The following is a 23,405-nucleotide window of genomic DNA, read 5'->3' on the forward strand; positions in this document are numbered from 1 at the left end:
AAGACTGGGATTTTTATTCAGTCTGGTGTTCTGTATTTGGTTACAGGCAGGAAAGATTGCTTTATATTAGAAACATAGAATTTGAAGGCAGATAATCATTCGGCCCATTTAGTCTGTCCTTTTTTCCTGATGCAAGAGTCACACCTTAATTAGTCCCTGCTCTTGTCTTTGATTCAGTATAGCTTTATGCTTATCCAGTGCATGTTTCAGTTCCTGTTACTGTATTCGTCTCTACACTTCTGATGGGAGGCTCTTCCATTTATCTTTGTAAAGGAAAACTTACTTTACATCTAATCCTCCGGCCTTCTCGTTTTAAACTATGATCTCTTATTCTTACTCCCTTGAAATAAACTTGCCTCCTGTACATTGTTAAATATCTTTAAGTATTTAAATGTTTCCATCATGTCTCCTCCTCTTCTTTCCTACAAGCTCTACATATTAATGTACTATGCTAATGATAAATATCTGTATGTAAAAACTGAACAAGCCAGTATATTACAAGTCTGTATATTACAAGTCTGTATATACCGTAAGTCCAGGTTTGAAGAAAGACAATCTGGTAGCTATGGCTTTTTCCGAATTAAGATGTTTACATAGAACTCCGTGGGGTTGCGTCTCCCCATTCTTCAGACTGATCTGCTATGTATGACCTGGTTTGTCTCCCACCAAGTTCCTTCGCAGAACGCTGAATACTAAAAGACTGGCAATCCTAGCTGAATGTGGATGTATTTCCACCAGTGAAACAAAATCAAGTGCGGAAATAAGCATATGATTTTTTAATCAAAACTGGCAGTACAAGTATGCTGCCAAGTACCCGAGCTACCATCCAACTATCACTCTAGAAACCTCTACTAAAAGCAGGCAGAACAATATTAAACTCTCTTGGTTACAGTTGCTGACTATACAAACAGGGGAGCAAAAAACTTAGCAGATAGCACCTCAAGACTTACAGTAAAACTGTTGGCATTTGTGTTTATGAAAAGCTACAAGATATCTACAGAGACAAAATAATAGAGACCAAGTGGCACACCAGAATGAAAAGAACATGTTAAAATAAAAAAGGTGCCCAACAGGTTAAATTACAGACAAATCTAATGGGGAAAAAAATGTTTGGTTGAAAATTTGGGGATGTCTCTTATAGTGTCCACTTTCCTGTCACTCTCATGTTTGCCTATATATCCATGTAAGAGCTTTATAGGCTTATACTTATTTTTAGTAATAACAAATATATTCTTGGTAAATGAGAGTTTATTCAAAACAATAGTCTCGATTGAGAGTAGGAGACAGATACAAAAATCGGTATCAAGACATAATGGTAGACGGTAATGTAATGCGGTTGTACCAATAAAATGGTACAGTCAAGATTAGAGCCAATGGCGGGAAAACCGCAGCCTCCTTTGGCTCTGGTCACGTATAGGCAAAAAAGAAAACAAAAGAGAAAAAAGGGGGGTAGAGAGGGGGAAGGGGGCAGGACAAAAAGGAAAGTAAGGAGATGGGAAGACAGGAAGTCATGGTATGAGTGGTGTGAAGAAGGGAAGCGTGATGAACGCTGGCCAGGGCAATCTACTGCAGGAGTTCCCTCGCTTTCGCAGAGGAATGAAAGGCTATCCAGCAGGACCATACCCCCATGTACGCCTCGAATCTGTCAGAAGCCAGATGGACCATTTCTTCCATAACCCTAATCTCCTTGGACACCCAACGTGGTATCAGGCAACGATCTGCGTTTATTAGATGTCGAATGACAGACTGCTTCATGGATGAAAGTGATCCAGGTAGGTGAAGCAGCAGTCCGACAGAACAAATATATTCTTTTACTATTAAGCAATAGTGATATGCATTTTGAGTGCATTATACCAGCTATGTTCACAGCCATACCAGATAAAGGGTAGGACTACTGTTCAAATAGCACATAACTTTATTTCCATTGCTTACAAAGAGAGGTAAAGTAATGTAGCTGCAACAAAAAAAAAACATCAAAGCAATTCTACACATATGTATGTAAAAATATGAATAGTATGGTCTAAAAAAAGTTCGAGAAAGCTGCTGGTTTTGTAAAAGAGTTGTAAACGAAGTCATAAACACAAATGCCAACAGCATTACAGCTTTGGAAACTATAATCACAGCAGAGAAATTTGTATCTCCAAGGCATGAAGATTTCATTAACTTGTTTGCGTGCGTCTTGACGACAATGGCTCATGAAAATCTGTACACAATCTTGGACTCTTCAACTGAGAGCACTTGTGAGCATCAAACATGCACGAGTTGGACAAAAGTCCAAACCCCCGAATGCTCTACTGCCAACTCGCATACATTGCAGTTGCGAGGGCATGCAACAGGAGTCGATTTCGATCAGTTAACCCTAAACTCAAATCACTTCTTGGTGAATAGACCAGAGTTCCAAAAATATTCTTTTGAAATATATGCCTCAACTGTTTTTACCTCTGCCTGGTTTACTTAATTTGCTTCTTACATACTTTACTTTTGTAAAAAAAATAAAAAAATAAAAAATGGTGTGTACCCTGTGTTCTTTGACGGAAATCAAACCCCAATAATGTGTCTACAAAATGCAGGTAAATGAATCCTTACTTCTTTCATCCATTTATATATAACCACAGAATATCATATACACAGCTATTAACTCTTAATAAAGTATGCCGATATTTAGATTTTTTTTTTAATTCTATTTTTTAAGTTTATCTCTCAATCGATGGTGAGGAACATAAGATGGAGGCCAATGGATCACAACTCTGAGTCTTCCTATAACTTATTAGTCTGGTTACAGACACTAAAATTGTTATTTATAGATCAGAAATAACAGATATTAGTTTCCAAGGTGACATGTGTATCCTTTTATTGTTAATACAAACCAAATTAAATTTAAAACAAACCTTTAGACCACGGAAGCTTCCTGGACTGGTGGGAGATGAACATGATGATTTTGTTGATTTGGGAGTAGATAACTGGCTGCTTGGAGTGCCATTAACTAGAATACAGAAAGACAAAAATAATAATGCAGTTAATCATTTTACATGTATTTGTATTCCATGCTTACAGCAACCGTACACAAAATGAATAATCGAGAATGGAGGTCATTTGCACAAAAAATAAAAAAATGGTCAAAATGTGCTTTAAGTCCAAACAATTTTACCCCTTTCAGAAGAATCTAGAATTGCATCTACCTTTGCCTGTTCTAGATCAGCATCAAAATACAGTATATAGTTTACTTAATAACAATAAGAGACTGTTTACATGCAATAAGGAGCTCAACATCGCATTTCATAATGACAGTAAGACTGCATTAAATGTAAGTACGGGATCACGAATTAGACTAATAAGCTCCTGAAATCCAGAGTTTCAGATGTCTCTAAAATGTAACCAAATTAAATGTAATGAATGTACACAGTGTAACAGCCGTAATCTAATTAGAGAATACTCATGCGCCCTAGTAGGGTTGACTAGATAGGTTTGCTATCCTTTCCAAGATTGACTGACATCTCTTTGCGAATGTCTTTGAAAGGGATTAATACTGGAATAACACAAAGTAAATGTAAAAGTATTATGTATGCACAGTGCAGGGCCGGCCCTATAATGGGGCAGACTGGGGCAATTGCGCTTTTTTTTTTTTTTTTTTTTGAAGCGGAGGAGAGAGAGAGGGGCACCGAGTGGTTTTCGCTTACCCGCTCGGCGCCCCTCTCTCTCTCTCCTCTGCGGCGAGTCTCCCTGTTCGGTCCCGGTGCCGGCTTGTAATGCAGAGCGCCGGAAGTGACGTCAATTTCCGGCGCTCAGCATTACAAGCCGGCACCGTGGCAGAGCAGGGAGACTCGCCGCAGGACTGTTTAAAGGTAAGCACCGGGGGGGGGGTCGTAGATTATGGCGTCGGCGAAGTTTAAAATGCCGCCCCCCCCGGCGTCGGCGGGGGGGGGGCGGCGTTTTAAACTTCGCCCCAGGCGGCGTTAAGTCTTCGGCCGGCCCTGGCACAGTGTAAGCCTTGAGTTTTGTGCAGCCTTTACCACTAGTTGCCAGGGGTTGACTATAAGGTCACTTGCAAATATCTGGCCAATTCTACCCCTGAATTGTGTCTTGTCTTGTCTATCAAGAAGCAAAATTTGGATACAAATCACATATAATCATATCTCCTGCTCCCATGGTACAAGTAGCCCCAAGACGCGTCATCTGCCCGCTGACCCAGGCGGCTGCTTTTAATGTCTTTGATACATAGAGGTAAATGCCAGTGGACACCCTTTCCTTTCTGTTGATTCCACATGTATACCTTCTTTACCTAATGCTAAGATGGGAGCTGCAGTCCTCAGAAACTACAGTGCCAGAGGATGCCCATCACCGTTCTGAGCGAACAAAGTCACCTTTCGTTTTCTACAAAGTGGACAAGGACATTTCCCTATCCAAGGCAGCTCTTTAAGTCTCAGATACTTCACGTGTCAGCACGCACAAACAATTTCAATCTGGTTTTAAAAACCAAAAACACAACAACATTTCAGTTATAGGATTCTCTAGATGAAAATGGCTAAAATGCTTATTTCGGAGACACCCTACCATGAACCATTTAAAGGCAGGATTAGAAAATAAGCTTCTTCCAAGGGACAACACTGAACTAATGTAACACTGAGCAGAAAATGCAAAGACTGAACTGTGGCTTTAATGGTAAAGCTTGGATGTAGAACACAACAGGTTTATGGAGCTGGCAGGTGATTTGGCCAAGCCAAGAAGAAAGCCACAACCACATTGGCTCACCTGGGGATTTTGCTGTGGAATAGGCACTGGTGTGGTAGCCACCCCTCTTTCCTGCATTCATTTTTAAAAAGGTATAAACATCAAAAGTTATATTAAAAGCACAACACTTCCTGTACTCAAGGAAAGGCAATGACAAAGTTTCATCTGGTTTGCCTGAATTGTGTATAGAACCGTTTAATTGGTGTCTGGAGAAATCAGATTGCTGTTGGGATCATGCCAGAACTTTTTGTGTACATAAACCCATTGTGATGAGGCAAGCATCACATAGTGCGATCATACATGTTATTAAGTTAATGTTATGTCCATTTTCCACAAGGAACTTTCCCTTAGATAAATGTAAGCTGTGTATAATTACCGACTTGATTAGTGATGGGCAGGGACAGTTTTTTACTCTAACACTAAAGTTGTGATTGCACTTAACTATACATTAAGAAGGTCCATCCAACAAGCTTTGGCTAGTCCTGTTTAATTTTGGCTAGACCTGTTTAATACATAGTTAAATCAGTAAAAGTTCTCCAGCGCCTCCAACAGTAAATCATTTCCCACCATCACCTCAATAAGGATCCCAGAGATCTCAAAAAGTAATACCTATCTTGATAAAAATGTATTTTGATTTGGTATAAAACATACCACTAGTGGCAACCTCCCGCACTATGGTAGTCAAAAATAGTGAACCTGAGTGCATATGAAACAAATTGTGATAATATATTTATGACAGAATGAGCTGTCATACAGGGCCCCCAAGGTACTCAGAGATGGCTCCAGCCTGGCTGCCAAAGATAGCACAGGTAGGAACTCCATTTTTTAATCCCAATAACAAGATTGCTGCCAGGGGAATCAAAGGTTGGGTTGAATACATGTATCTGTTTATCAATGTTAATGCAGTTCTCTGGATATATCAGTCTATGTTTTACTACAATAAACTGTTCATTCTTGCTGTACTCAATTCAAGGTAGTTGTGTCTACTTATTGGGTACACATAGCAGGGTTCCAAGGTGCGCATGCTGGCTGGTGCTGGAAGTGATTCCGGAGACAACAGGAGGATACTGGGTGATCTTAGTGAACCCGTTACAATATTGAAGCATAAAAAAAGTAAATATTGTTACAGAATAAATGTAGCAGCTTTGTTAGCCAACGTGCTAATGTTAAATAAGAAGATCCACTGCTAAGGGAAGATTACATACATCAACCGATATCACACCCTACATAATATTTTATTGCAAATTAGTTTAAGAGATGTGTTCTTTGTTTAAAAAATATACAAAAGATATTTTCCTATTTAAGGAATAAATAAGTCATATTCATTCCACTTCTTTTTTTGCTCACATCACATCAGCAGAGCCACCAAAGATTTAAGGCTATGCATATTATCGGAGTAACCTTTCTATGCACAAGAACTCAAATTCTTATTTTTCAATAATGAAAATTATGTTAACTTCTTTTCTTTATTTTTTTTAATATTTGTAAAAAATTTTTTACCTGCAGCTGGAGACTTGCTGCGGCGTGATGGCCCAGGACTTTTCGAGCCTGGGTATCTTGCAGAACGGGAATAAGAAGGTTTCATAATACGACACTCTGCAAAAAAAAATTACAACATTTTTAAAAAATTTGTAAAACTAGATAATATTAAAAATTTTTTATTTCTAGGGCATACTGAATGCTTAATTTCAGCAATGTTCGACATGACATGTTTGATTAAATTTAGGTTTACTTAACTAAGAAATGGATTTGCAGTATAATGTACACTACTTTAATATTTTTTTTCCTTTCTATGCATTTTCCACCAGAAAAACACCCAATGCATAATTTAAAAAACAAGAAAACATTTCATAACTTATACAGGTGACATTTTTATATAACATTTTTGCTGTTTTACCACTGTGATCCAGTACAAAGTCATCTTGTGCATAACGGTATTTCTCAGGTCCGCAGGCAATGAAAACATCGTCATCTCCAAAGAAATCTTGCAGACACGTAACCTGCAAAAGATTATTTAGGTGAAAAACACTGGGTAAGGTATGGACAAAAGTGGAAAAGTTATCAACATAACTAAATACAGCAGTTAACCCCATCACAGACATTTAATTGACAGTATATGTACAGAAGTGGATGGTTTTGATTTTTTCCCCAGAATTAAAAGATGGTGAAGCATTCTCAGATAACCTCAGCATATATTCATAGGCCTACAGTCTTCTAATTAGTATGTCCACTAAACATCTCAGTTCAGTAAATTACATTTACAAAACTGTAAAGGTTTATCTTGTTTATAGGAGTTTTATTATTTTGTTTTATTATTATTTCAAGTTTTTGGCATATTATTTAAAGCCACGATCATGCCATATCTAAAGCCTTCTTTAAAAATTAAAAGAATTCCACCTGTATCTGATGTTAAGCCCCTTCCCTTTCCTCATCCGAACACCATTCAGATGTGGGTGTAATGCTGAATCTCACCATAGTGGGGAATGGAAGCCGTCACCTAACACTGCTCATCGACAAGTAATCAGTAGGCCGAAAAGTGACACAGTATCCTAGTTGGAAGAAATGGGGCATGGACAAGGACACCCCAATAAAGTGACTGGTGGCAGAAAGCATTCTTCTTATAATGTGCTTTTCAGACTGTATGTTGCTTTATGTACTCATGAGAGCCAAAGACCTAGCTATGTCTAGCCCACTTACATCCACGCAACCAACCCAGACAGTCAGTAACCCATTAGTGACCTGATCCTTTTATGCACATGGTAAGATGTACTGAAGTTACCAATGCCCCATCAACCAGATATCTGTGGTGCTGATATTCGCACGTTGTACACCCCTAGTAACAGCAAAAACATTACTAAAGCTGGTACATACTAAATACCTGTAAAGTAAGTGAACATACTAGGAGTTCCAAAGTTAGCATTTTTACAAATTTTTCCTCTAACCATATATATATATATATATATATATATATATATATATATATATATATATATATATATATATATATATATATATATACCGTATTGGCTCGGATATAGGCCGCCCCCGTATATAGGCCGCACCCTAAAAGTTTGGTGCTTTTTTAAAGAAAAAGTTTTTTTCTTTAAAAAAAAGCACCAAAAAACATCCTGCCACTCTGTCCTCTCCCGCCCGAGATACGCTGCCACTCTGTCCTCCCCCCCTCCCCGAGATACGCTGCCACTCTGTCCTCCCCCCCTCCCCGAGATACGCTGCCACTCTGTCCTCCCCCCCCTCGAGATACGCTGCCACTCTGTCCTCTCCCCCCCGAGATACGCTGCCACTCTGTCCTCCCCCCCTTCCCGAGATACGCTGCCACTCTGTCCTCCCCCCTCCCCGAGATATGCTGCCACTCTGTCCTCCCCCCCCCCTCGAGATACGCTGCCACTCTGTCCTCCCCCCCCTCGAGATACGCTGCCACTCTGCCCCCCCCTCGAGATACGCTGCCACTCTGTCCTCCCCGCGATATGCTGCCACTCTGTCCTCCCCCCCCCCGACTTACCAGAGCAGACTCCCGGGTGTCTTACGGGGCCGGAGGGGGACATCTATGCACATCGTGTATACAACCCCCGGTACCGGCACTCAGCGGAAGTGCCGGCACCGGAAGTTGTATACGCGTATTGCGTAGATGTCTTCCGCCGGCCCTGCAAGACACCCGGGAGTCTGCCCTGGTAAGTCAGGGGGGTTAGAATGCATCGTGCGCACGTTCACCGGCAACGGCGCATCGCCGCTGCCGGTGAACGTCCGTGCGATGCGCTTAGACAACCTCCCGTGCCGGTACTCCCCCCCGTGGGAAGTGCTGGCAGGGGAGGCTGTCTGAGCGTATCAGACAGTAGGATACAGGTCCCCTGCACCGCTGCGGGGGATCTGTATCCTAACCCCGCTGCCTGCCCGGCGCCCGGGACTGCATGTCCCGGGCGTCGGGCGCTAGACCCCGAATATAGGCCGCACCCCCACTTTAAAGACTTAAAGTGGGGGAAAAAAGTGCGGCCTATATTCGGGCCAATACGATATATATATATATATATATATATATATATAGATTTTTTTTTTTTAGATGAGCCATTATATATGCATAGGATAGCCATTCACACAGAAAAATCCTCCCCTAACCTGACAGCCCTGTATTCAGATCTGATTTTAAGTAATAGGTAGAGTTGCCCAGTGTGTGAGTATGTATGTATAATAAAGTCAATTTAGGCTTGTTTTCTTTTGACAAAAACACAAGGCCAGATTATTTGGGGATCCCCAAAACTCAAAGCATTGTTAAACTTAGGCAAATATTATATTATATTTGTCGTATTACAAATGTATCTAGACTTGATATTGTAAATTAAATATAATGACTATTATAGATTATTGCATGATAAAAAAAAACACGTATGTAGCTTGCACAATTCTCGACATACACACCACGTCATATGCATCTATTATAAAAATTCTTGTTAGCTTTGAAGCTTCAACAAAACAAGGGATTCAGACTTCAGGCATACAGTTCTAATAATATATTTCCTTGCATTCTGCTTAGACAAAGCTTTAAAAAATGCAGAGGCAGATTGCCAGTGAATTTTTCAAACAGCTGACTCAACCCAGGCACTGTTTCAGTGAATACATTAACCAGCAGCATGTAGGATTGCATAAACGTTCCACCCCAGGGAGCTTAGCTGATCGGTTTTCTATGCTCGTCCAATTTATAACAACATTTTAGCAAATCCGAACACTGTGTGTCCCGCTCAAAACAGTTCCGCAACTGCATAGCAATGATAACAAAAGCCATGTTAACTAAGTGACATTGGTGAAGAGCTCGGCCCAAGTGTTACACGGGACGAGAAACCTTTAAGCTCAGAACACAAGTGGATGAAAATGCTACAATAAAAGGATATAGTTGGACTAACGGGTACAACATTAAACTTGGAAACACTTAGCAAAGGCAACCAAATACAAAAAAAACCAAACAATGATTCGGACAAAAACAGGTCTCATACCATTTTACAAAAATATCCCATTCAGCCGTTACAATTTGTAAATATGTCTTTGGTTTTATTTCCCTTTCTGTACCCTCTACTAAAAAAGACTAATTTATGATTACCAACTGTTTTTATTGCATTCTTGTGGGAAACGGCATAATAGAGATTTATCCCATCGTTTCCATGGACCAGTTCCTTCCTGTAACCTATAGCCAGAGATATGTTTTATGAGAAGCAGCAGAAATTCTCTTCTTGGGTTGGGTTTATTAATATAATCTACAACAAAATTCAGGAAGTGGGGCAAGTGGGGATACTAGAAATATTGCAAATGACAAAAATAAGCATTCTTGCTTTAACTATGCTATTCCTCTTTTTTTTTTTTTTTTTTTTTATCTTATCCTTATATTTTTTTTAACTTTTTCATATAGAAATTAGGGTAAATTTTAATATATTTAATTGTTTTCCATACTCTAATATAGCTTTGAATCCCGTATAATTAAATGTATACATCAATGCTTCTGAGATACTATCCTACGCTAGCAAATAATCTGTTCTATCTTTATGCATTTTTGTTACTCAACAGTCCTTATGACATACACGCTTTTGTGCAGTGTCCTGGACTTTGTTAAAATTATTTCATAATAGGAAAGTATGGAAGAAGTTCTAGCATATTTTGATTTCAAGTGAAATAAAATTTCTCATTTAGTATAAACCCAGTTGTATATGGCAATATATACAGGAGGCTGAGATACACAAACTCCAAAACAAGGTTTACAACATTATAAAATCAGATGATTATACACAAAATGCAAAGGAAATTGTTTGCAAATACCAATATGAACAACTAAACTAAAACAACTAGCAAGTTGAAGTATAAAGCCATTTAATTTTGTAGTTTGTTTGTAAAGATATATTGGCTTGCATTGGGTAAACAGAATTTAGTTTGTTCTAAATGGTTAGTATGGCTTTAATTCTGAAACAATATAAAAAGACATGCCGTTCAACCGGAAATATTCCCCTGGGTAACCTTGAGCAGACACAAGAAGGTCATGCAGACAGATCATCCCTTTGGCAAGGATTCCTTCAATTACTTCATTTACTTGTAAATAAAAGGCAATATGCACAAATGTCATTTAAAATGCCCATTCTACTATTTTAGTTTTTGAGAGTCCTTAGAAACTGCATGGTTCAGCAATATTCATAATATTGCTGTATTCACAGTATTCACAATTTTGGCCAATGCCAGTTTCACAGAGTAGACAAAATCTTGGAGGGCACTATATAGAAGGCACTACACAAAGTACAAATTATGTTTTTGAGTCGTGCATTAGTTCAGGTGAAAACAGATAAGCATCGAACATAAATGTGATTGGCTTTACCAAATAAATACGTTTTGGATTAATACTCCAAACGCGTTAAAAAGTAAAGATTAGTGTCAATATGTGTAAAACATTGATACATCATACTCTTCGTTCTAAACACACTTTCACACAAAGATGCATTCCGTTTCAAGAACAAGCACTTGCGGTCAATATCAGAAATAATGTATTTTCATTATCCAGAACATTGAACTCCTAAAAGGAAAAAAAGAAAGGATTCCCCTATACACTACAAAGGACAGGGTTTAACTGTCTGGTGACATGCAGCCGGAAGCTTGAATTTTGGCCTAATTACCAAATAAAAGGCTGCAGGAAGAACTTGCCATTGGCAAGACTATATACTCCAAATCACAGTAATTCAATACTAATGTCTTATTTTAATAGCAATTTAATAAAAGCATTGAGTGTAGTCAGTAAGATAACAATTGCAAAGCTTACATAGTTTAAATACATAAATATGCATTTATCTTGGATATCATTTTAGCTTTTACTTGTGATATGCATACAATCACAGACACACATAAATGGTGGGCCAAGTTGGGGACATTTCAGAAAACAGAGAAAGCTTTGCAGCTTATGGTCCTAGGTGGCTTTTAGCCATGGCAAAATTAGGCTGCTTTTGGAAACATCTGGGAGAAATAGGAGAATGTTTTATTTTTTCACACATAGAAGCAGTGCTAGATGAAAGTGTGAATTGGAAAAAGATTCAAGGATAACACATTAAATATTATCGCCGAGGGAGCAGCTGAAAAGCCAAAAGCCATCAAAGGTCACATAAACAGTGCATAAAATGTTCCCACTGTACATGCTAGTCAAAAGAAACCAAGCACTTTGCATTAAATCACCAGTTTAATATGACACCAGGGCCATCTTTAATATCAACAGAACTCCTCGCAAACCTATGCTTTAACAACATTGTGATGGCAAGCCTTCCTGTTCCTGCTGGCACCTCAAGTTCACAATACTTTTCATTTAACATACTCCTATCTCCCCAAGCTCGCTCAAACTGTTCTGTCGGATCCCCTAACACTTCTATCTTCCTCAGTTTTATCCCCCCAAAAGCCCCTTCTCACTTTCCTTACTGTCCCTCTCCTGGGCTTTTGATATGTTGCACAGAACATCCAGATTTTGAATGCTACAACTCACCAGCTGCGGTTACTCCAGTTGTGAAAAATGTTCCTGTCTCTTTAATAACAGAGAGAAGGAAAAAGGAAAAACCGTAGGTGAAAGCTAACACATTTTTCTATCATGTAATAGAAGAATGTGTCAGCTTTCACACAAGCTAACTAAAATGTATCCTTTGTGTTTAATAAGCGATATGTTACTGTGAAAAGAATGCAACAAATCAGCAACCATGTATGCTATTAATGCACAAAGGAAAAAATACAGAAACAGGACACATAATGGTGGGTAATGCACTATATAGTAATACGTTAATTGGGGGATGGACACTCATTTTATGACACGCTGGTGACCTGTATATGTACAGTTTTATGTTTATCCGAATGCGATAAGCGCTACAGAATTTTATGGCACTATATAAAACAATAAATAATAATAATAATCATAACATGTCTTATCCATAAAACATTACTCCACTGACCAATATATGGAGCTAGGCTCCCTAGATTAATTCCTGGCCAATTTCAGTAATAGTTCAAAGAGGAAACAATACATGGCAAAAGAATGGATTTTTTCTGATAATATATTATTTCCATGATAGAAAGGAAACTGGAAATGTATGTTAACAGTAAAGTTAAATGTCAGTTCTGTTACATGTATTTCATCTAATTCAAAAGCAATGTTCATTTGGATTATTTTTCACCAAAACTACAGTACTAATTGTATTTCTCTGCTGCACATAACCTACTTTATTTGCTCATTTATTCAATATATTTAAAAACAAAAAGGAATCCCAACATTTATGTAATTATAAGGCACAAAAAAAAAGCTTGATTGTGAAAGAAAAAAAAATAAAATCTCCCCCCCCCCCCAAAGATATGCTGCCACTCTGCCTCCCCCCCGACTTACCAGAGCAGACTCCCGGGTGTCTTGCGGGGCCGGCGGGGGACATCTACGCAATACGCGTATACAAATTCCGGTGCCGGCACTCAGCGGATGTGCCGGCACCGGAAGTTGTATACGCGTATTGCGTAGATGTCCCCCCGCCGGCGCTAGACCCCGAATATAGGCGGCACCCCCACTTTAAAGACTTAAAGTGGGAGAAAAAAGTGCGGCCTATATTCGAGCCAATACGGTAGTAGCGCTTGGGGCTACATCTTCAAGAGCAGATGTGCGGGTTGAGCTGTAGAGTGAGGTAGCTAGGTTAGGGCATCCTATGTTTGACATGGGAAGGAGGAGAGGGTGTAGATCAGTTGAGAATTCCTGAAGATTGATAGAGATAAGCTCTCTGGTCAGGCAAGGTTGTTTGGAAGAAAGACGTAAAGGGGAATTAGTGAAGTTAGCACATGCTACAAAAAATAAGGTCCAGGGTGTGAATCATCGTGATTAGGTGAGTTAGTATACTGTGTAATATCAAGAGGAGAAGGTAATGGAAAGGAATTTAGGGAGCATGGGACACAAGGTAGTGTCTACTGGGATGTTGGGAGTCTCAAGAGTATGACAGAGGTTACATCAGAGGAGAAGAAGTGGGGAAGCCATGATGAGACGTGGTCAAGAAAGATATTACCATGGCCTGGAGGATAGTACACAACAGTGATATGTAAAGAGATGGGAATAAATACCTAGATAACAAACATCAAATGAGGAAAAATATAGCAATGGAGCAGATGGAATACTCAATTCTGCTTTGTTGTACATTGTAAAAACTATGTGAAGAATACAATGGCTTTGCCCAAGGCTTAAAGGTGTCCTAAAACATCCTTGCATTAAGGAGAATGCAGTGAACTGTAGTCTATTCATTGGGTTGACACAGTGTTGTAGAAAATAGAAGCCACACAAACATAGTTAGCCAAGAACAAGGTTAGCCCCATTTGAAATACTAAGCAGAGAAAAATAGTCCTTGGTCTCTCATGTAAAATTGTCAAAAGCACTAAAAAGGACAAAACTCAACAATGCATTGTATTCATTGTAATTTCATAATCACTGAATTGAAAGAATATATTTCATTAACAACCTGCTACTCTCTGCTGCAATATGTCATGAGCGTGTTATACTGTTCCCCAGTGCAGCAGAATTTGTTTTCATAAAAACATGATTATAATTTTTCTACTTTGCGTTTGCATGTACAAATCATGCAGCTTTCTATTCGGCTTGGATTTGCCAATCAACATACCCACTATCGATCATTTAAGTGGGTGGAATAGGAACAGATTGATTTTTCATTGACTTGCTTGCTCTTTGGCATTCTCACATGCGTTACATAAAAAATGTCCTTGTTACACAAACATAGGAAATGAAAACTATGAATTTTAAATAGATCTATTAGGCCATTCAATTTAATGTTAGATCCAGAACCCACCTGCTATAGAACTTCATGTGGGAGAGAATCAGGGGTGAACAGTACTTGAATATCTTATAATTAATAAATAAATAAATTGAGTACCTGTTATGGTTAAACACAGATGTCTGACGGGTTTCATTCCAGAACTTTTTTTTTTTTACGAGTAAAAAGGGACATTACTGTAAACAAATTCAGCAAATCTGTAATTGATTTTTAATGATGGATCATAGAGCCTAATTAATGAAGCACTATGTTGTTATGGACCAGTTGATGTATTCATATTTCTAAGGATAGGGGATGACACAAGAGGAAGAGCAGTATCAGTGCATGAACTTTTGGTTAAAATTCCTTATGTGACAAGGAGGTGTGCTCTACAAAACCATGAAGTTTTGTTGATACAAACAACTTTTTTTAAGACCTTACAGAAACCTCATAGCTTTGTCCCAAAGTTAGATCAGGGATTACCATTCTTATGTATTTTTAAAGAAATTCTATGTTCTTTTTAATAAGCTACTTCTAGGATTACCATATACACAGTGTATACAGGATAAAGCAATATTATTATTATTAAATGCCAGTGTATAAAATTAGAATATAGAAGGAGACAGCTCAACAACCCAGCTTGTCCTGGAACAGCTGAGAACACAGAGCAAAATCAATGCCGAGGAGGAGGAAACACCAAGATATTGTTATCCAGCTCCAAGAATCAATTTGCATATAAAAAGAAACAGCAATTAGTATTCTCCATCGCTATAAAAATGACTACCCTATCTCCAGATCGTTCTGTGAAAAATAGAGTGCGGCTGCACGTTGATAATATCAGGCCGCTGGGCTTAAGGTTCCAATGCTGAATTTTTTGTCTCGGTCTGGTTCTGATCCAAATGGTTATTTCAAGACATAGAACATACTACCCTTGAGATGCAACTTTTTTGAGATTCAGCCAAAGAGCTTGAAGGGCTAATTTATCTGTTCAGTGGTAACTATATTGTCATTTTACTTCCCCTCTGTATGCCTCTCTAAAGGGTCAGAAACAAAACAGGATGTGTTGCTTATCCCAACTAATGTTATTTTTACACAATCGGGGTTTTAAATAGGCTTAAAGTTGATAAAGATTGACAAAAGCAGGATGTTCTCTGTTTCAGCGATAATTAAGAGACTGTCAGATATCATGGAAGTGTTGGCACATTAAATTTTGTTACGGAGGCTTTATTTTTTTTATAGTGCTGTGCTTTTCTTCAGAGAATGGTTTTATCTATTGGTGTTTAAAGATTTTACAGGCCTATTACCTTATCTAATACTATAACTAATAAAACGTCTCCAAACATAGAGACTGTTTTAATTAACAAAATAGATGTATTAGAGCACAAGATATTTAGTATATTGTCGAATTAACCTGGTAGCACATGAACAATGCAGTGAATCGAGCTTATTCATAAGTTTCACACTTTTTCAATATAATTGTGAGATCATCATATTAAGTCCAAGAGGTCTGCCACTTGGGGGGGCGGGGGGGAGAAGTCTGGAAACAGCAGTTCAATGTCCAAGCTATAGTTACGCGGATGCTCGAATAATATGTAAACAAAGTACTTTGAGCGTAAAATCTGAGGAACTAAAAGAAGAAAATAAAAAATTCAAAGCAAACGCCTTACCTCTGGGAATAATATGCATTAGCAGCAAGCAAGCAAAGAGGAGTCATACAGATCATGTTAAAACGATCAGCTGCTGCATCCCCTGTCTACGCAGGCTCCGTTAGGGAGACCAGCTGCAGCCACATCCAATTTGCGTTACACAAAACCAACTACAACATTAGTGCGTGGCCAGGCTGCGCTAAAGTATCTTGCTATATTGCCTTAATTTACACTTTGGCTGTGTTTAAGCAGGTCTGAACTTTTTCCTAAATCCTACACCAAATAAAGCCACATGAAGGACTTTACAGGTTAAAATAAGCAATATATGTATAAGAAACCCACTTTGTGTTGAAGAACATTGAAGAATTTTGTTCCCAGGATTCCTATTATAAACACCTTTATGTAGTTTTAGTAATCAATTAAAATAGACTTTATTGACTCCCAGGCTGTCCAAAACTGCCTTTTTTGAGACAGATAAGCCAGTTGAAGCACTGTATTAGTTGACACCCTCTTAATCGAAACCCTGTGTACCCAGAAGGATGGTGCAAGGCCTGACTCCTAGAGACACAGGGATGATGTTTATAGTAAATTCTGGTACAGCCTCGTGATCCTCTTGCTACCTCCAAGCCATGCATCTGGTTCAAGACCAGGGATGCACAACTCTAGCCCTCGAGGGCAACAAACAGGACAGGAAAACTAATCTTTGCCTAAAAACAAATGTTTTATTTTTGGGATGACTGTGCTCAGGCTGTGATAGCTAAACAATGAAGCTAGTTTGCATTCCTTGAGCCTAGATGATATAATTTTACCAAATCACAACAACTTCTAGTTCCTTGTAAGAACGGAAATTGCTTTCTCCTAGGAAAAATTAAATACATTACAGTTTTATGAAATCTACAATCTATGTTAACTATATTTTAAATTTAGTCTTGAATTACAGAGACACATATACTGTATCTTTAAAGAGTATCAATGTATGCAAAGAAGTGGATTTTTTTTTGTTTACATACTTACAATGGAACGAATATAAATAAAAAAACAAACAAAAACATCTTAGCCACTTAAATATTTGAGATCCCTCACAAAAATATTGCAGATATACACTGATCAGCCATAACATTATGACCACCTGCCTAATATTGTGTAGGTTCCCCTTCTACCACCAAAGCAGCCTGACCCGTTGGGGCATGGACTCCATTAGACCTCTGAAGGTGTGCTATGGTATCCGGCAACAACATGTTAGCAGCAGGTCCTTTAAGTCCTGTAACTTGCGAGATGGGGCCTCCATGGATGCATCCTGGTGCCATGTGTTCTCCAGGTAAGCAACGCACACACACGGCCATCCACGTGATGTAAAAGAAAACCTGATTCATTAGACCTTCTATTACTCCGTGGTCCAGTTCTTAGGCTCATGTGCCCATTGCAGGCGCTTTCGGCATTGGACATGAGTCAGCATGGGCAACCTGACTGGTCTGTGGCTACGTAGCCCCATACGCAACAAACTGAGATGCACGGTGTGTTCTGACACCTTTCTATCAGAACCAGCATTAACTTTTTCAGCAATTTGAGCTACAGTAGCTCGTCTGTTGGATTTGACCACATGGGCCAGCCTTCACCCCCCTAGTGTATCAATGAGCCTTGGCTGCCCATTGCAGTTTTGGAGATGCTCTGACTCAGTCATCTAGCCATCACAATTTGGCCCTTGCCAAGATTCCTACGCTTGCACATTTTTCCTGCTTCTAACACATCAACTTTGATGACAAAATGTTCACTTGCTGCCTAATATATTCCATGATAACAAGATTATCAGTGTTATTTACTTCACCTGTCAGTGGTCATAATGTTATGGCTGATCAGTGTATACTATACACAATGAATCACTGAATCTCTGCAGCTAATCGTTAATCTGTGATTTGCAAATATATAATTTACTAATTTGAACATTTCTTAATACACATGGATTCATATTGAGATGTTTTAGTAGGCAAGAGATGAGATTTAAATGTATTTCATGTTGTTGGAAGGAAACCAAGGATCTTGAAGAAAGAGGATACAGTGGCAGACAAACAGAAGAAAAAAAACACATTTGAAATCACAGTTTAACATATGTTTGTGTTTTCAGGCATTCTTAGCACTATTAAGATTTGAAAGAAAAATGGTTAGTTAACAATACTATGCTATAAAATGGAACTATAAAACTAAACAATGCAATAAACATACATTTTAGTTTATATCTGAGAGTAATCCTACATGAACAATTAACTGAAGTTGAAGCAATATACCCTATTTGATACCAATAAATTGAGCTGGAACAGGAAGCTTCTGATACATGAATCAAGGAACACTCGACTAGAAATCATGAGCAAGCGTAAAAGAGTAAATAACTTAAGCTTATCTTTACTCACAGACATCAGGACCAAGCACAAACATTGGACTCATGACAGCTGCCGCAGCTAAAGGATTTACCAGAGTAATTAGATGTTATTAAGAGGAAGCTCTGTGGGAGACAATGTATACTCACTAGAACCTACACAGGGGGTCTGTGATTTAGTTTTCAAATGACAGATGGTATATCACATGCACCATATAATGGATTAGGGATACTGATAAATCAATACATTGTCATTTTCTCCCCTAAAACATGGACAATGGCTCACATTATGTAAAACAAATGAAAAGGGATCATTACCATATATAAATAAATTTATAATATAATATAATACACATATGGATGTGTGTAAGGATATTATGAAAAAAAAATCATGTTTGGAGGACATACCGTGTTAAAGAAATTGCTTTATTAAAGCTAAGCAAGCATGCTTATGGTGGGACCACATATGTCCTTCTGTATTTGGCTATTGCCACAGCTGTACTTTTTTACTACCCTGGTGCGTTCTTATCAGAAGACCCTTTGCCTTGTGTCCTCCCCTTCAGCTTTTTCCTACCAAGGTAGAAAACACAGAGCTTCTGTAGACTTCTGTTTCACGGTAAAATGAGGCACCATAATACTATTTAAAATTAAAGATATGTTCTTTACCTGTAATTTTTTTGTACTCCTCCACAACACGTATAATATGTAGAAGGAGGAAATATAAAAAGCCTGAAAACTAAAATAAAGATTTAATAAAAAAATAAAATAAAGTTAAGGATCGACAACTGTAGAAGGGAGTGTTGTATTTCATTTTGCATATTGAAGTTCTACATTAACTTGAAAGCACTTGGATACTTTTCGACATAAGCTGTCACTACAGGATCTCCATCTGCTACATTTTATCCTTTCCATATTCTATAAGCTAATTCCTGATCTCCTGCTGTTGAAACAAAAATACCCTGCACATACCCTCCCCTACCCTGCACTATCCTTTAAGCTTTGTCCTAATATGTTGCAAACTATTGCTTACCATTTTGGCATTTAACACAACATTATAATACAATTATGAAATTTGTGGCAGTTGCACAGAAACCGCGGCTCTCCTTCACGCAAGGTGCTGGCTTTTGCTGATCTTGGCTAAACCAACAATAAAGTGCATGTGGAAAATTGGCATCTTTGACCTGAGCGGCACCAGTATTGTTCCTCCTGAAGAGAAGATCTACAACCAAATGAATTCAGTGGCTTAAAGGAGAAAACAGAGGGTGACCCATATATACAAACGCTCCACGTAGAGTGCTTTTCAGGTCTCTGAAGGTTAATAGCTTTTGTTTAAACAACCCATTTAGGATATGCTTTTTACATCTTCTATCTGATTGTGCTAAATAAATTAAGTCTAAAAGCTACAGAATATTCTATATATTTGCAGAGTTTGCCTTGGTAGGACTAGAACTTACATTCATATTTATTAAGGGCTTGTGAAGAACAAATTTAGTGTTTCTGATACTATTCCAAGCCATATAGAAACAGTATAATGCAACAAAATAGTTAAATAGATTTATTGTTCCAGTAGACCACCAACTGAAAGTAACAGATGGCGGAACTGCAGGACAGCTTTTCTAGATCCTATATTGCTCCTGTTTTACTTTGATATTATATACTAGTCTAGTTTTTAGACCGAATCATTTTGTAATATTTTTCTGATGCATATATGTTGGAATACAACACCTCATTAGGCAATCAAAAATAAGGAGAGAAACCCATTTACTTGAAGATAAATAGAATATGTAAATAAACAGAACGTGTGGCTCATTCTATCAATACGGACATCCATAAAACTAGGAATATTGCTTATTAAATTAGGATCCTTGACTTTGATAATTTGTATTAATTGGGATTTACATCATATTACTTGTCAGGTTACATTGGACTTTTTCAAAATCATTTTGTTAAATTGTGCAGTTATATGCTGTGGAATAAAGTGTCATATAGGATGACCAGATGGCTTTTTTAACCAGGCAAACTAATAAAAATTGTTCAGGGCATCCCTGATTTTAATGCAGACATGCAATGCGCATATTCGGTAAGAGTTAATGGGGCCATCTGGCCTCCCTGGGGCATAAAAAAACAAAAAAAACAAAAAAAAACAAAAAAACCTCTTGTAAGATATTTTCCTGAGGAAGCGACAGTTATCTTCTTTGGGGAGCTCTCATCTTACATTGATATGTATAATACTTAAAATGCTTTATAATAGGCACAATAGTCCTTTTTAAAATTGCATAAATTAACAATGAAAGTGTGTGACCGGTACCTTCCATTGCTCAAAACCAGAACCCAGAATAACCCAGAATATGCTGCGCTTTTAGTTAGTAGGTCTTACCATACCTCCCAAGCACTGATGTATCCCGGCCTAGGCCCACTACAATGCATATAGAAACCACAAAATCTTTTTATTTTTATTTTAGTAAACTACATAAACAGCTATCAATAAGTCACTTAGTGACACCAAAAGTCTAGGTTAAGCTGTGCCCGCCCCCCGAAAAAAAACCCCTCCTTTGGTAGGCATGTATTGCGAATGGAAACATATCTATGCCATCAATCTGCAACACAGATTACATTCTGTAATTGTTGCTTTATTTAAATGTAATTTTAGGATTAATTTGAGTTTTAATACAGTAATAATAGCCCTTTGCAAGTTTGCATATGTTGATTTCAAAAGGTTATTCACATCCAGGGTGACAGACTTAACCAGAACTGACCAAAAACCATTTAGCTCCATACAGCTCTCAGCAGAAGCCTCTTTCTAAATGACGGTCTCCTAGCAACATTAACTAGTTCCAATTTAACAAAAAAATGCTCATTATACCTCTGAATGTGTCATACAGCCCACGAGTCACCAAACAATGATCTCTGTTGGTGTTAGTCACTTGAAATGCTTTATTAATTATATAGTCTTAAGGCACATTGTATTCTAAGTATCCTGTATTTTGAGAGGTTTGAGATATAATATTATCTGGAGGTAGACGCCAATTAAAGCATGTCTGAAGGCGGCAGGATCTGGAAAGCACATACTGGATGGCAGACGATGGCAACATTTTGGTGAAACGTGCAAGGACTGGGGTGATCACTCTGGCCATTTTTGTCTAGGATACATTATTAATGGACTAATTTTCATGAGTTTACAACTGCCAGCTCCGCATGCACACACACACACATACATATATATATATATATATATATATATATATATATATATATATATATATATATGTGTATATACACACACATACACACACACACACACATTGCTTAGCCAAGCTAAAACCTACCAACAGTCCTAATGCGTTTAGAACAGTTACATTGACACTGCCAGCTCTATATGCGGCCTTAAAGTCGACTGGGTGAACCCTTGCAATCACAATTCTTAAAAATGATCACCTAATAATGGGCCAACTTACACATGTTAAACTGGGGTGCTTTTTTAACCTAGGCAATTATGGTTGAGCCCCTTTTGGCTGAAAAATTGCTCCAGAGAAGGTGACTGTACATACGGAGTTCAGTATCTACATTGTGTGTGAGCCTCTACACACATTTATCTTAAAAATAACACATATCTTGAAATATATGATCTACATATTAAACATTTCTTTGAATATATCTCAATTTAGAGAGCAAGATAAATATATTTACTGTTTTAAGGTCTATTGTGAAAAAAAACATATGCATAAGTTGCACAGATCTTCATCTCAGGTGGAATGGACTAAGGTTACCAAACTCCCGATTAATCGCATAGACCAGCCTACTTACCCGGAGATGTCGAAGATGAAAAGAGCGACAGATATTGAACAATGCATTTAATGTAGCAGACAGAGTGTCGGGGTAGATGTTACTGCAGTCAGATAGCATACCAAGCAACTGAGTATTAGATATATTTTTGTTTTATATTTTGTTTTATATTTTCTACAGTGTAGAAGTTTCATCCATCTTACCTGTTTTCCATCCAATGTGCACAGCCTCTTGACAACGCCGGAATCTAACTTTATAGCATCGGTGATGTCTGTCAAAACCTGCTCAAAGGAATGGGCCGTCTTTTTGTTCAGAAGAATTCTTACAGCTTTGCGAGGCTTCACTCCGCTGCGTATAACAGTTACTAACTTGGGCTTGATGAAGTCTTTGCTCTCCTTCATCTCATTCTTTAAAGCCATTAAAGTGGACAGAGACCGTGCAGAACCAGTCCTTACATTCACAGACCAGTTTGGACTGGAATTTCTATTGTAGTCAACTTTTCTGTAACACTCGTTCGAGGCGCACACATAGCTTTCACCTAAAATGAAAACAGAGAAATCTTTTGAAATTTACCAAGTCACATTTTGCTATGCTAGCTGGAAGATAATACTCATGTATATAACTCAATAGGATTCTGAGCTTCAGATAAAATGGGTAACTTTTATACTTGCTAAAAAGCACTCTACAACCAAGAACAGCTGCAAGAACGGATTAGATCAGAATGCTCACACGTGTGTGGGGTTAGATGTACATACATCTTCCCTTTTAGACACAAACTTTAAGTGTTTCTCTTCCACCAACACACATCTTGGGCTAGTGTACAATATGGGAAGGCTGGCTCTATGGTAGGGGAGCAGACTATTTTTGTGACACTGGTCTCCAGTTAAACCTAAACCCCAAAGTGCTTCCCTACTCAGAAGGATCATCACTACCCATTACTTATGTGTAGATACAAAAGCATTATTATTGTTATTAATAGACAACCTACTAAAATGCGCAACTGTATTACACAGAGTATTTCACACTGCCCAGTAGATGTAAAGACAACCATCAAATACATCGTTTACA

At 38.1% G+C, this 23,405-nt stretch overlaps 1 protein-coding gene across 3 annotated transcripts in view; it reads right to left on the reverse strand.

The window, feature by feature from the left end:
• Positions 1-23,405, reverse strand: part of DCLK2 (doublecortin like kinase 2) — a 45,785-nt gene that overhangs the window by 15,041 nt on the left and 7,339 nt on the right. For 2 of the 3 annotated variants that reach the window (XM_053460650.1, XM_053460655.1), the window contains exons 2-5: positions 22,541-22,875; positions 6,626-6,728; positions 6,229-6,324; positions 2,889-2,983 (exon numbers count right to left, since the gene is read on the reverse strand). In XM_053460650.1, coding sequence (XP_053316625.1) covers positions 2,889-2,983; positions 6,229-6,324; positions 6,626-6,728; positions 22,541-22,875 — 629 coding nt within the window. Of the gene's footprint in view, positions 1-2,888; positions 2,984-4,749; positions 4,801-6,228; positions 6,325-6,625; positions 6,729-22,540; positions 22,876-23,405 lie in introns of all 3 variants that reach the window. The other variant, XM_053460640.1, reaches the window with a different exon arrangement.

The sequence above is a fragment of the Spea bombifrons genome, chromosome 1, assembly GCF_027358695.1.
Source record: "Spea bombifrons isolate aSpeBom1 chromosome 1, aSpeBom1.2.pri, whole genome shotgun sequence".
NCBI classification, from domain to species: Eukaryota; Metazoa; Chordata; class Amphibia; order Anura; family Pelobatidae; genus Spea; species Spea bombifrons.